Consider the following 14,976-nt stretch of genomic DNA (forward strand, 5'->3'; position numbering starts at 1 on the left):
TAATATCTAACCTAAATCTCCCTTGCCTCAACTTGAGGCCATTTCCTCTTGTCCTATCTCCAGACACCTGACAGAAGAGACCAACACCCACCTCACTACAACCCCCTTTCAGGTAGTTGTAGAGAGCGATAAGGTCTCCCCTCAGCCTCCTCTTTTCTAGACTGAACAACACCAGATCCCTCAGCCGCTCCTCATAAGACTTGTGCTCCAGGCCCCTCACCAACTTGGTTGCTCTCCTCTGGACACGCTCTAGCAGCTCAATGTCTTTCCTGTAGTGAGGGGCCCAAAACTGAACACAGCACTCGGGGTGTGGCCTCACCAGTGCCGAGTACAGGGGAACAACCACCTCCCTGTTCCTGCTGGCCACGCTGTTTCTGATACAGGCTAGGATGCGATTGGCCTTCTTGGCCACCTGGGCACACTGCTGGCTCATATTCAGCCAGCTGTCAACCAGCATGCCCAGGTCTTTCTCTGCCGGGCAGCTTTCCAGCCACTCTTCCCCAAGCCTGTAGCGTTGCATGGGGTTGCCGTGACCGAAGTGCAGGACCCGGCACTTGGCCTTGTTAAACTTCATACGATTGGCCTCAGCCCATCGATCCAGCCTGTCCAGATCTCTTTGAAGAGCCTCCCTACCCTCAAGCAGATCAACCCTGCCTCCCAACTTGGTGTCGTCTGCAAACTTCCTGAGGGTGCACTCAATCCCCTCATCCAAATCATCAATAAAGATATTAAACAGAACAGGGCCCAACCCCGAGCCCTGGGGAACACCACTTGTGACTGGCCGCCAACTGGATTTCACCCCATTGACCACGACCCTCTGGGCTCGGCCATCCAGCCAGTTTTTCACCCAGTGAATAGTGCACTTATCCAGGCCACGAGACGCCAGGTTCTCAAGGGTATGCCATGAGAGACAGTGTCAAAGGCCTTGCTGAAGTCTAGGAAAATAACATCGACAGCCTTTGCCTCATCCACTAGGCGGGTCACCTGGTCATAGAAGGAGATCAGGTTGGTCAAGCAGGACCTGCCTTTTGTAAACCCATGCTGACTGGGCCTGATCCCCCTCTTATCCTGGAGTTGCCATGTGAGTGCTTTCAAGACAAACCGTTCCATAATCTTCCCCAGTACCGAGGTCAGGCTGACAGGCCTGTAGTTCCCCGGATCCTCCCTCCGACCCTTCTTATAAATGGGAGTCACATTGGCAAGCCTCCAGTCCTCTGGGACCTCCCCTGTTGACCAGGAACGCTGATAGATGATAGAGAGTGGCTTGGCAAGGACCTCTGCCAGTTCCCTCAGTACTCTTGGATGGATCCCATCAGGTCCCATAGATTTGTGAGTGTCCAGATGGCGTAGCAGGTCCCTAACTAATTCCTCCTGGATTAAGGGGGGTATGTTATGCTCTTCATCCTTACCTTCCAGCTCATGGGGTGGAGTACCCTGTGGATGACTGGACTCACTATTAAAGACTGAGGCAAAGAAGGCATTAAGTACCTCGGCCTTTTCATCATCACTGGTTGCTACGTTCCCTTCTGTATCCATTAAAGGAAAGATATTCTCCTTGGGATTCTTTTTACTGTTAGCATATTTGTAAAAACATTTTTTGTTGTCCCTTACGATAGTGGCCAGATTTAGTTCTAGCTGAGCTTTCGCCTTTCTAATTTTCTCTCTGTATGATCTAACAAGATCCCTGTACTCCTCCCAAGTTGCCCGCCCTACATTGTCTGCACCTGACCATACAAGGAAGGATGAGCTTAAACCCTGCAAAATCTCAGCTTTTTCTTTACAGTACTTCACTGTGTCTCTAAGAACTTCAGGTCTGATTTGTTCAGGAAGTTCCAAAGTTCAACCTCAGTTTTAATAACCGGATGAGAATTATTTGTTGACAGTCTGGAATCATCTCAATTGTATTTAAAGCAAATGATAGAAACAATGATTTTGGTTCTCTTTTGATTTGAGGGATGACAAAATGATATGCGACCTGAACAGACTGGGGCTTTTCAATAGGAAGTAATCAAAACCTTATGATTTTAATCCTGAGTGAACCTTAGAGTGGCTTAAGTACTTCAGAGTTCTCAAGAGGATCTTTTACATGCTGGGTAATGTATTCTGTAATAGAAGAGCGCTGATGGCTTTCATTGTCACTCTTCTGTTTAGTAGAATTTCTTGGTTGCCTTTCAGAAGCTGAACAGTTTCATCTAATTGCTTTAATATTTTTTTGGTTTTACCTGAAGAACCTGTATCCTAGGGCTGCAAATAGAATACCCTTTCCTCTTCACACTACCATCTCCCCCACCATCTATTTTCTAAGAGCCAGCGATGATCCACACCAGTGCCTCTTTGCACACAGGTAGCAATAGTAAGTGTGAATTAGAACATCTAAGATGGATGTCCTGTAAGTGTTTTAACCAAGCTTTGTAACTGCCAGCATTTCTTAGTGCACATTAACGCTGAGATCCTAGATTTTGGGGGTGAAATTAATTCCTAGCCATCTAGGGAGTATTCAGACAAAATGAATGCATTATGCACACTTCTGTACATGACTTCTTATTTCTAAATACATACTCTTCAGACTTTTTCCTTATAGTAGCAAGTATCAAAACTTCAGTGAAGAACACATGTGATCATGAACCCCTAGTGACACCGCACTGTGACTCACAGAGCTGGGAAGGTTTGTTCCCCCTCCCTCTAGTCCTGCCTGTTTCTAGTGCATTTTCAGTTGATTCAGGCCAAGTTATTTGAGTTCTCACTCAGCAGATGCAGAACTTCCCAGCTGTAATTCTACCAGACAATAAAACTCAGCTTATCTTTTACTTTAAAAACTATCAATTGACAGTCTCCTCAGGTAAAGATAGAGTATCTGAATTTCCATCTAGTCTTGTCTATCTTGGTTGACTGCCAAATGGCATTCAGCTCAACCCATCTAGCCCCTTTATATAGCAGACACCAATATGATACTCTGAGCTCGGGTGCCAGAATTCCCTTATCAGCTGTTAAACATTTATGTTTTCTGCTGGGCACCAAATCATTTTTGACACTACATAATTCTGGAGGATGAGTTTGTGGTACGTTATCAACTGTGGTGTTTGGGAGGTTTGAAAACCATTTGTTCTCCACAGGCGTTCTCTCATGCTTAACTTTGTTTCTATATTAAGTAACAGGTTGGTTGTAGTTGCTGCAGTATATCAAACCGAATTTGCATTGGCTTTGTCAATAACAATGCAGGCTTTAAAGTAAGCATTAATTCCCATTGATTTTGACATGCAGAAATGGCGACTGAAGTATATTATGGTAGGGTTTTTTTTTCTTGAGTCAAATTAAGCTTTTTAGGTTTTTTGTCTAAGTTACAGAGCATTTCCTGATTTAAAAGTTTTTTTTAAAGAAAGCCTATTATAGTCACAAATGATAAATCGGCATCAAATCTTCTGCACCTGAAATGCTCTCTTAGTTTTTAATAGCCTCAAGTTCCCATAGTTGAATTCACCAACTTTATCAGAAATTAGGGGAAGAGATCTGAAAGTTGACAGGAAACCCTTGACTACAGGCTTTATCTTAAGATGACAAACTTCTCTTGTGTCTTAAAGTGAAAGAATTTTGCAGTGTTTGGTTTTGCAGTATGCAGGAGGCAACAGTCCAGTTCCTTGAAGTCCTCACATTAATGCATACCTGCCATAGCCATGGTGAACTACTGCCTTCTAACAGCAGAATATGCCTATAAGTATTCACCTTTATCCTTCCAAGATACTACATGTTCTCTAAGCAGGTGTTCCGCATAGACTCTTACAAATTGTGTTCATACACTTTGTTTTCAATAGTGGCAGCATCCATCTAAATGTTTCAAAAAAGATGTGGCTTGCTTGAAGCACTGTGCAGCTCCCATCTCTTTTGGAGCCAAAATGCATCTCTCTCCCAGTTTGGAACAGACATGTGGAATTGGTACACTGTGGAAAAGTTGCTTATTTTTTCTTTAGCTGTTGTTTTTCCTGGCTGTTTTCTTTTTTGTTTTGGTAGTGAAAGACAAAGAACTATGAAACTTACTGTGTGTTTTTGCTCACTTCATCTCCTGTTTGTCAATATACCTGTATAGATTATTTCAGAACGTGTCAGTTGTTGATGGTGGAATGCTTTCCAGTGGAAAATACAAATGAATTCAGGTAGTTTTAAAACTGAATGATTCTGATGTGTAATGTCATTAGGGTGAAAGGATATATTGTAGTATGTTATATGATATTTTTTGATAATGATATTTGGCCTTTATTAAACCTGTATCTTAAAAAGCTGAGACCTTTGCTTTGGCCTTTCTTGGTAGGAGCTGGAAGTGTCTTCAATCCTTCCAGCTCTTTATCTGCCTCATTTTTTTGTCTCCCTTCTCTTTCTGTTGATCAAAACAATTTCATGAATTCCCGAAAACAAACACTAATTAGCTATGTATTACTCTTTCTTTTGTAGAAAGAAGCAGATACAAAGGAGAGATCTGTTTTTGATATTCCAATCTTCACAGAAGAGTTCCTGAATCATAGTAAAGGTACGTTGAACTTTTGCAGGGCCCCCCTCTTTGCTTTTCCAAAGTTTTTGCCAGGGGCTGTCCAGCTGAAGAGTCCTTGCAGTCTCCCATCTCAGCTCAAGTAATGACTTGGGTATAGTTGATCAGTGTTTCTGATACTGCCTTACCTCTGTACTGACACAATGGCTGCAACAGCAGTTTTTCCTGGTTTCATTACCCAAAACCATCCTTTTAGGAGAATGTTTCTGATGTTTAAACTCCACTTGGTGTTATTCCAGCCAGTCCAAGCTGGATCTGCTGTTCTATAGGTTTAAGAAATACCTGAGATACAGCACAATGATGATTCAGGCTAGTTAGCAGTATTTTATTTTTTTTTCCCCTTGTTATGTGGAAGATTCCACTGATACGTTTTCTGCTGCTCTATTTGGTTTTCGTAGCTGCGTGTCCCAAGAGTTTAGGATTTTTTTCCAGATTGCCTGGAGACTTTCTTAACTGAACAGGACTCAGATTCTTTTCCTGATATCAATAGAAATGTATTTTTGTAACTGGTATCTCATCTGTAGGCCTCTTAACCACTGCAGCTAAGCTATGTCGTACTAAGTGCATTTGAAATCAAGTCTTGCGGTCTTCCTTCCTAATCAATTGCCCTATTCATTTCCATTCTGATGCTTTGAATGTCTTCTAATTTGTCTATTTCTCTAGAAATGAAGTCTATTTAAGTACTACTGTAGGCACTATTGGCACTCCATGATATGATGCTTTTTCATCTATAAACTAAAACTGCACCATTTGTAATCATCAGTTGAGCGCTCTAGAACATTCTGCTTCATTGCCTACCAATCATAGATACATTTTTTTAATAGTTTTTTTGACTACATGGGAATGGGTTGATATTCACAGCACGTGAAGCTGAGCTGCGGCAGCTGCGTAAGTCCAACATGGAGTTTGAGGAGAGGAATGCTGCTCTGCAGAAACATGTTGAGAGTATGCGTACTGCGGTGGAGAAATTGGAGGTGGATGTGATACAAGAGCGGAGCCGCAACACAGTGCTGCAACAGCATCTAGAGACCTTACGCCAAGCACTCACAACCAGCTTTGCTGGAGTCCCGCTACCAGGTAAGACTTTTTTTCCTTATGACTGACATGTTAAATTTAACTTCTAATGTTTTTAACATGTTGTGAATTTACAACATGTGGCCTGCTGTTGTAGTTCTATGGTCTTGGCTGTTTCTGAGCTTTTGTTGTATTAGATAATGAAATCTTAAAATGCATGCAGGGGAAGGTTTAGTGTCAGTGCTTTATTTCATCTTGGTGGGGTTTTTTTCTTACTGCTCTTGCTCTTCCTAATAAAATGAGACACATACTCAGTCCTTGCTCTCCTTCACTTGTTTTGTGAAAATGTTACTAAATAGAAAAGGGAGGACCTGCAAGTTCCTTGATTAAAAGAAAGGCTGCATCTGTATTGTCAGATGCCAGGGAATCCACTTAGATTCTATGAATGCTTAGCTGAAAGAGTTTTTTATAATCAACTATGAGACTCAAATCAAAGAAAATAATGATTCATTAGTCCTGATATCCTTGGAACTACTCACTTTGTGGAGTTAGGAGGACATAGTTTTACAGAATCTGTCACAAGAGGTGGTGCATGGCAAAATCACCTCCTATACCAGTTTGCATGTTGGTACAATTTGCCCTTAGCATAGTCTTAACTTTTTGGAATTGCTGTGGCAATCTAAATATTCTGTGGCTCATTTTACTATGTTAACTATAGGTAGCGGGGAAACACCCACGATGGAAACTATTGATTCCTACATGAATAGGCTGCACAGTATTATTATGGCTAACCCACAAGAGAATGAGAACCTCATAGCCACAGTCCGAGATGTGGTAAACAGACTTGAACGCTAGTGACTGGGTAAGTGTTTGCTCTTAGGCTGCTTTTGTTTGGCGGCTACTTGGTACCTCTGGCACTTGTTCTGACTCTGATTCTTGTGCTGATCACCATATTGTACAATCAAAAAGTTTTCTTCCTCAAAGCCACAGAAGCAGGTTGACTTAATGAAAGTCAAATGGGATTGAAAATATCCAACAGCATTAAAGCGTTCTGCAGTTCCCCTTAGTTCCAAGGTATTTTGTATAAAGACATAAATAGCTGTTTGTCCTATTATTCATTGTATTTGTGTAAGGTGAATAAGAATACTGTCAGAATGGTATAAAAAAGAAAAATTATTTAAGTTTTAGTAACAGGGTAACTAATATAGAAGAAGGTTCCTTTCTTGGGTGAAGTAAACCTGAAAAATTCTGCATTAATTGTGGAATGTGATGGTCATGGAGAAGTTTGTTTTTTTTTTTGTCTCAAGAGGTTACAGGTGAACTCAACTCCATTGTAAACTGAAAGTACCCTACCACTACCTGCTCTGTAGCACCTGTAGTCAAGCTCTTCTGGTTATGAAGGTTTACATGTAAATGAAGCACTGATGTGTAGTTCAGGCTATATGTAGCATTTGCTGAGACTCGCATGATCGTGTGGTTTATGCATAGATTATTACTTGAGCTCATGATTCTGTGTTTTTGCTTCTGTTTAACAGCTTAGAAAACTGTAATAAGGAACTGAGTAGAAAAACAAATCAAAAATCAACAAAGAAATACCAGTCTTTCTGCATTACTGTACTTCTTTGCATTTCCCGCACCACTTACTTCCCTACTTCCCCCATGACGCACAGCACTAGACGGCCATTAGTTTGCCTACTTCTATTTTAACTATGTACATACCTGCATTCTTTAGGCATTTATTATGTGGCGATCTACTGTACATGTCTTGAATAGTGTTTAGAAATGCAAATAAAGCTGTGTTGTGCCATCTGCAAATATGAAGACAGGGCTTTTTATCCTTTCTGATTCTGACCTTTTGTGATACTGTGTAGAACAGTTAATTACACTTCCCCATTATAGTGTGGTTTAAGCTAAAAGATCATTGTCCTTCCAGAGGGTAGCCAGATGGAACGGACTATAGTTCTAAGAGATGACTGAGCTCCCAGCAGAATAAAGAAGTGCCTTTACTGCTGCTATTTATGAAAGGAACAGCTTGTCGATCCAGGTCTGGGATTTTTCAGTAGCTCATCAACCTCCTCATTTTCGTATACTGCTTTCAATTAGCACTCAAGCTCAGAAGGAGAATTGGGGGATGGGGAGGTTTTACAGAATGTGTAAGAGGGAAAGCAGTTTCTCATCATCAGTTATTAGAAGGGCATGCCAGGCCCTGAAACAGATGTTTGTCCTTTAAGCACCTTGCCAGAAATATCGTTATCTCAAGGCTACTAAAATCTAGACTTTGGTTTTCATGTCAGGCAGATTCATATTTCCTAAATGATGGACAATTTCTGTGTTCCTAAAAATGCAAATATATTTTTCTTAGGTAAACTGGATTCAGCTGTAATTGGTTTGAAAAAAAAAAATTCTTGCTTTAGAATTCTTCCTTCCACTTTACAGTTGAAAAATAGGACTCCATTCCTTTCTTCCCCCTCCCACCAATACCTTCCCTCTTTTCAGCACCAAGACAGTGTGAGGCAATTAAAACTGTGATTAATAATCACCTAGTTATGTTTTATTAAGACATACATTTAAGTGGATATCATGATCAAGAAATTCATAGAGCTATTAATTACACTAAGGCAATGATTATATTTTGTGACAAAATCACAGAAGGGAGAAGGTTGGCCTTTATTGGATGCAAACCTAGAAAAAAGTAGAGCTTCCCTAGAAAAGAGGGAAGCTTTGGATAGAAAGGTTCAGCTGGCATCCGATAAACTGTATCAGCAAACTGTCATCGTCATTGTCCCTTTGTTAACATGCATATGAAGTATATTCTCCTAAATGTAATCTCTATCAACCAAATACTCTGTTTGAGGTTGAGACACATTACAAATCAATTTCATAGAAAAATCTATTTATTATGATACTCTTGAAAACCACTGTGCTTCACAGAACTGAAGAGGTTTTTGGTGGCTTAGTACATTGTATTTAGTGACTACTTGACTATACTAGTGAATGTTTTTGTTTTTCTGTACTGCATGGTAAAGAGGACTTCTTTGTGCAAACAGTATATGGGGGAGAAGAGGAAGTTTTTCTTTATTTAGCACTGTTCTTTGCATGGAAACAAGAATCCAGTTACAGTTCTGTCTCTATAGGCTTCTTTGCTATACTTCTTAATATTTTGTTTTTAGATAAAGTATGCAAAAAAATAATGTCACAGTGCGTATTTAGTCCTGGCAGACTGTAGTCTTCTAACACTTATTTTTCTGTTTTGTCTGCAGGTCTCGTGACCCAGGGATGCTTTACAAAATCTTTTTGGCCAGTGTGGAATAAGAAGCCATGAGGGAAAGACTAGGGGTGGGAGGCAGAATTGCAGGTTTGTCCTGGTCCCTGCCTTTGTGGTTTGTCAGTGAGACAAACAGATCAATGCATTAAAAGGTCTTAAGAAGCCACGGACACCACCCACTAAACATTTGGAGCTGTCCTCTGTGTAAACATTTAAGAGCATGCAACTTTTGTGCAATCTTCAGTTTCTTATTAATTTTGCTGGGTGTGAGGGTGCATATGTTCTGTGGACTGGCTGACTATGGAGATGAAATCTCACAATTCGTGAAATGAAGTCAGCCTATGTGCTGTAGTAATAACTTTGATGTGTTATATTGCCTAATGTCTTCTAGTGTCTTTTATTTTGTTTTCATGTTTATCTTGTGGGATTACTTTCCTCGATTTTAGTTTTCTTCGTTTGATCTTGTTATCTGATACTTGCAGTACTAGATAGCAATGCTTGTGTTCTCTGCTATAAAAGGCCGTCTTCCTTGGTGCACTGTCTTGTCCTAACCTGCCTGCTATGTTTATATAAGCTTTTCTTAAGCATAATCCTGGGTTTTTTTGTGTTAGCCTGCAACTTCTACAATGTGAGTTTGCTCCCTGCTAGGGACTGACTGTGGTTGATGCTTTGTGACTTGATTCTACTATGAGACAGACTTCCTCTCTCCCCTCTCTCTTCAAGCACCTCTCTTGCACATAGCATCCTGTGCTTCTGTGAAGGTCTCCTGTTATCTCTTGAAAATGTTTGGTGGAGCATTGTACTACCGCAAAGGTCAGTGGTAATCAAGATGGAAAGTGAAACGTTGGTTCTTCTCAGCAGGGAGAATAGGAATCTCCATTCCAGACTAAAACCACAAAGCTTGCCCTTCCTCTGATATGTTGCTCAGTCTAATTTAACGTTACTGCCTCGTTTTTGAGAGAATGATCTCATGGTGAGAGCGGTATTCTATAAAAGGAGAAATGGGCAGGGGGATTGCAATTTTTTTCTGCCCTTCTAAATCACAATGCTGGGAAGCAATATGCCTGGAAACAGCACATGTATTTTTGCATGAATTATTAGAGCAGAGAAGGTTATTAGCAGCTAGGTCCACATAGCAGCCCGCAGAATTCTACATTACAGCCCACAGCCCATAAGTGCTTTCACCTTTTGTACAGTTAAAGTACAGCCTGTGGAGCTTATAGCATTCAGCATATTATGTTTGAGTGTGACCTAAATGGCCTTTCACTTACATCAAGTAGAACTCTGCATGCTAGAGTCTGTAATCTTGCTGAGCTATGCTGCATCTCCTGTCAAAGATGAAGGCACCTACTGTCTTGCACTAACTTATGCAAATCATTTGCTGCCCTTTGGTTCCTGTCAAATTGTTAATTCAGACTTTGGTTGAGCACTTGTTGGACATCTCTGGGCTTTATGGTAATCATTGAAATGCTCTTTCTTCCACGTGACAATCTCCTTGCTCCTCCTTGAGAAATCTTTAAGATTTCCCTGTTAAGAATTGGAGATTGCTTTCATTACTGGAGTGCATTGCAGTCAGCATCGCTTTAGTGTATCTGTAATGCAAGTATTTGAAGATTAAAAAGCAGTTTCTTCTTTTCCCATGCTGTACACATGGACTTCACGCTTGCCTGAAGCCATCTCCAGGTCAACACCTTGTATGTCAGGTCTCTGCTTACTCATGGGCTTATTGCTGTAGCGAAGCCGCAAGGATTTCCATGTACATTCAAGTCTTCCTTCAGGGAGGAAACTCCTTTCTCTTGTCTTCAGTTTCCTTTTCAAGACTTCACAAAAACGAACCTCAATTTGCTGCATTGACCTCCATTTTCCTTAGCACGGATGAGACCAGCTGATGTTGGCATGAACTTCTTTTAGTGAATGCTATAACAAATATTGTGCGGGGAGAAAATCCTACAGGTTAATAATGTCTCCAGAAGAAGCACCAATACCTTCATCTCTTGTGTGTATCTTGTTTTTTAGAATTGGTGTTATCTGGCTTTTATTGAAGTGGCCAAAACGCACTGCATAGCCAAAAGTTGATTTACAAAATTCTAAAGTTCAGTCTGTGGCATCTTACCTAATACCTGGAGTTGTATCCCATAAAGACTCCAGAAATTGCTATGTAATATGATAGTAGGATGCAATTCCAGGCTGCAACATACACATACCATAAATAAGGTATGGGTGACTGTAGGCTGCCCCTGCTTACATAAATTCAATGCAGCTATCAGCTCGTGGCACGCTGCTAATACATCATTCTGTTGAGTAGCATGCAAGTGTTATGGGTTAGGAAATTTAAGGTGATATTATTAGCTGGGGGCTGACAAATCTCTTGCTTTTTCCCACAAGGAAGGAGGGGAGGTGGTATACTCATAGCATCTGGGGGAAGACTAAGTTCTTGCTCACCAATGATGTGACAGATGATGTTTTGTCTCATTAAGAAGCTGCTTATTTACATCGATTTACCCTATAAAAATGGATTTCATCTTTCCAGTGTTTTCTGAGTGTCACTTCAGTTTACATTTTTCAATGTTGGCTGATAAAAAAAACAGTAAAAAATGAAGTGCGTGTCAAGGAGAAGAGCAGGATAAAATGCTTTTGTCACTTAGAGAAATGTTAAGAGAAATACATGAAAACAGAATCCATTTGCTGGATTAATGTGTTTGGAATTGTTGAGATGCCAAGTTTTCTGTACAATGTTTTTGTAATTAAACTTTGGACTTCCTTTGTTTCTAAGAAGTTGATGTGCTTGTTTGACACTTGCTTCATTAAAATTGTTCAACATTGAATCCATTCTGATTCAATTTTAACTGCATTTTCATGAAAGAACTATTACTAGCATTGCTCTGTTGTCTTGAGAGATTTTGGCAACTTCACGTTAACCTTTGAAAGGAAATAATGTACCTCTTCCCCCTCTCCATCCTCAGTGTATCTCCCTCTGAAAAAGCTAAAGGAAGTAATTATTATTTACAGTGACTTCAGAGATCTTTGGTTATAGCTAATTGTTATCAGTGCTCTTCCTGTCATCTTTGTTCCTCAACTTGAGTAACTTTTAAAATGTCGTGGGTGTCTCTCCCTCAGCCCTTTTTTTGACATCCTTGTCTTCCTTTGTCTTCCCTAATTTCCCACTGCCATATTTATTTTCTCTTCCTATAAGAACCTTCTGTATCATACCTATTGCCCCCCTCTTGGTTTTCTTTTCCCCTACTACATTTTTATCATGTATCTTCCCTTCTGCTTGCTGAGTATGGAGCCAAACTGTAGCCTCATGAAATGTGCTTTGGGTGTAGATCTTCTGTGGAGGAGTTTTGGATGACTTCGGCCTGCACTGGTGCTCTTTCGGAGGTCACAGTGCTGTAAGCAACCGTGTCTTTGTGTTATTTTTGTGGTCATATCTCATTTTGATTGCCAAATTAATGCCTGGTCTTTCTGTATACCAACAGGCTTGGTTCAGATACTATCTGCTGTCTGGGGCAGACTGCACATTTAGATTTACAGTGCTTTGGAGATTTTGTCAAATGCAAATTAGGAAATGATAAAGATACAAAAAATAGAAGAAATATAGGGAAATCTCCTATAGGAGAATAGCTGCCATGTGACAATGGCTAGTCCAGAGTTGGAGAAGGTAACAGCAAAACAGGTGTACGCCTGGAGGGAAAAAATAAGAGCAAAGCAGCAATAAGTTCATTATAAGACAAAGATCTAGTTCTTTTCTAACCCGTGGTGCTGTACGTGGCATCAGGAGCAGTTGGTGGTCAACCATGCTCAATTTAAGATAATGTAGTGTAGTGTAATATTTCTGCTGTTTTTTCCTGTTTGTTACCCCGTTTACTCTGCTGCTGGTCAATTGGACCGATGATTAATAATCATTTAAGGGAAGTTAGGGGGTTTTGAGGGCTTTGGGCTTTTTTTAAGAGGGAGAGATTGCTTCCTCTTTCCTAAGGCAGGTTCCTGTTGGTAATGTATTTGGAATCTGAAATTAGGTCTTTTTTTAATCTTTTGGTTCAGTTGTATCCTTCAGAGTCAGGAGTACAATCAGGCTTGTCCTTCTACCATAGAATTTTTCTGCTTGTGAACCATGAGTAGTTTTGCTGCGCCTTTCTTCCTCATTGCTCATAGTATTGAGGGTTTTTTTAAACTTTTTTAACTTCAACTTTTTGGAATATATTCATGATTTGCCATCTTAATTGCAAAATCTCTGGATTTTGTATGTATTGTACCATTTTGGTATGTGGTAAAGTATCCACATCCATTATGTAATACAAGGAATAACATTTATATAAACTGATTCATGGGTTATATTAATAAACCTGTAATTCTTATGCTGTGGGTTCTTGGTTTTTATCATTTAATGTGTAGACACTGATGGTTTGTGTATCTGAAAATATAGAAATTGGAGTTCGTGAAGGTTTGAAGCTTAAGTCCGTATTATTACTGGCATATGGAGACCTGTGCAATGCAAGTTTTTGAATATTTGTACTAAAGTAATGACAAGCAAATGCAGCTAGAATATTTCTAAGCACAATTTTAGAGGGCAGCAAGAGGGAAAGGTGGCTGTACAAATCATACTAGACATGGAAACGCACGACTTCCTACTCTGAAGTTTTCGAACTCAGAGGAAAACTTAGAGAAGAGAGGTGTGATGCTGATGGCAGATACCACTGAACTATGGCTACTGTGTGATCTCTATTACAAAGTTGTGTTGGGAGGGAGATGGGACAAATGATTTGACTTAAGTTTCACCCCAGTACAAGGACAAATGCAACACAGGTTTATAGTGTTTGTGTCTATTTGTAGCCACAACACAGTGTTCTGACAGCTCTGCAGCTTTGAAAATCAATGTTTGTTTTAAACTATCCAGATTTTATTTGCACTAATAAGGGAAACTTCGTACTGAAATGCCATCAGTTCTGTTAGTTACTTCATGAAGTGCTGGAGTAATACTTGAAAAGATATGTGTAGAGATAGAGAAGTAGAGAAACAATGCAGAAGGGATTGCTTGTTTAGTTGAGGGGAGAATTGGGTCATGCGAAAATAGTTAAACGAGGGTTTTAGGTCCTGATCCTGAAGTGCTTAAGCATGAGGTCAACTTTGTACTTGTGAATGGTTCCACTGAGTTGACTAGACTTACAGTCATAAAAATTGATTCCCCAAATTATTTGCCACATTGGCGCTATGGATCAGAAACAGGAAGAAAAAATAATGAAGCACATTTTAAAACAAAAATCATGAGGAAGCATGTATTCTTCAAAAAATATCTGGAACTACTTATTTAATGAGAATACATTTAAGAAAGTACTGAAAACAGTGTAACCAGTTAACCCATTAATGGGATTTGAAGCCACTGCATGTTGCTAACCAGGTATGTTGTTCTATTTAGAATGCTCCTTTTCCTTTGTGTCCTTTATGCTGTGTCTTTATATCCAGGTTTGCATCATCAGAAATTAAGCGCCATCCTCCTTTATAAGTATATGTAAATAATTCACTGGTATCAGAAACTGTTCTATGTAGCCAAACTCATGCCCTAGCTTGCATGTTTTAGGGGAAGAGAACATGTTCTCTTTTAATATGATAAATAGTACGGTGGGATTCTGAAGGGGCCTGCTGGGGCCTCCAGCAGTTCATAATAGTAACATGGGACAAATTATTTTTGCAATACTAAAAGGAAAGTTCTTTTATGTTAGAGATTGTGGAAATACAGGGTTCTCCAAGAAAGTGTAGGTATCAGTATATTTTGCCAATTTGTTAGGCAGGTTGCTTGTGGCATGTGGAAAGGAAAATTTTGATTAAAGAGTTGAGAAGCTCTCTGGTTTTAATAAATGGGAAACCTTGATTCTCCGGCTGATAACTGGAAAAGATTCCAGCTGGTTACAAGTGCTACTGTTTATAGAATATAAGCTTTAGGAAAAGTAAGCAAAGGGAATTATGAAGAACATAAGCAGGATACTCTTCCAGACTTACTAACATGCATATGCTTAATTTAAATATTGTAAGCATAAATATTTAAGCAATCTGTTAAAATTCATTCCTTATGTGCATATCTGCTCAGGCCTGGCAGCGTTCTGGTGTTGATTTACTCTGGCCCCATAGCTGTCCCTGCGCTTGTGCTAGTGCAGTGTGGTTG

The 14,976-nt window shown here is 39.9% G+C and overlaps 1 protein-coding gene across 4 annotated transcripts in view; it reads left to right on the forward strand.

The window, feature by feature from the left end:
- HMG20A (high mobility group 20A) overlaps positions 1–11,641 on the forward strand; it is a 48,616-nt gene extending 36,975 nt beyond the window's left edge. For all 4 annotated transcript variants that reach the window (XM_052807114.1, XM_052807113.1, XM_052807117.1 and 1 more), the window contains 4 exons: positions 4,444–4,519; positions 5,399–5,614; positions 6,270–6,413; positions 8,812–11,641. In XM_052807114.1, the coding sequence (XP_052663074.1) occupies positions 4,444–4,519; positions 5,399–5,614; positions 6,270–6,406 (429 nt within the window). In that variant the 3' untranslated portion in view covers positions 6,407–6,413; positions 8,812–11,641. The remainder of the gene's footprint in view (positions 1–4,443; positions 4,520–5,398; positions 5,615–6,269; positions 6,414–8,811) is intronic.
- Positions 11,642–14,976: the final 3,335 nt, after the last annotated feature.

The sequence above is a fragment of the Harpia harpyja genome, chromosome 14, assembly GCF_026419915.1.
Source record: "Harpia harpyja isolate bHarHar1 chromosome 14, bHarHar1 primary haplotype, whole genome shotgun sequence".
Lineage (NCBI taxonomy): Eukaryota > Metazoa > Chordata > Aves > Accipitriformes > Accipitridae > Harpia > Harpia harpyja.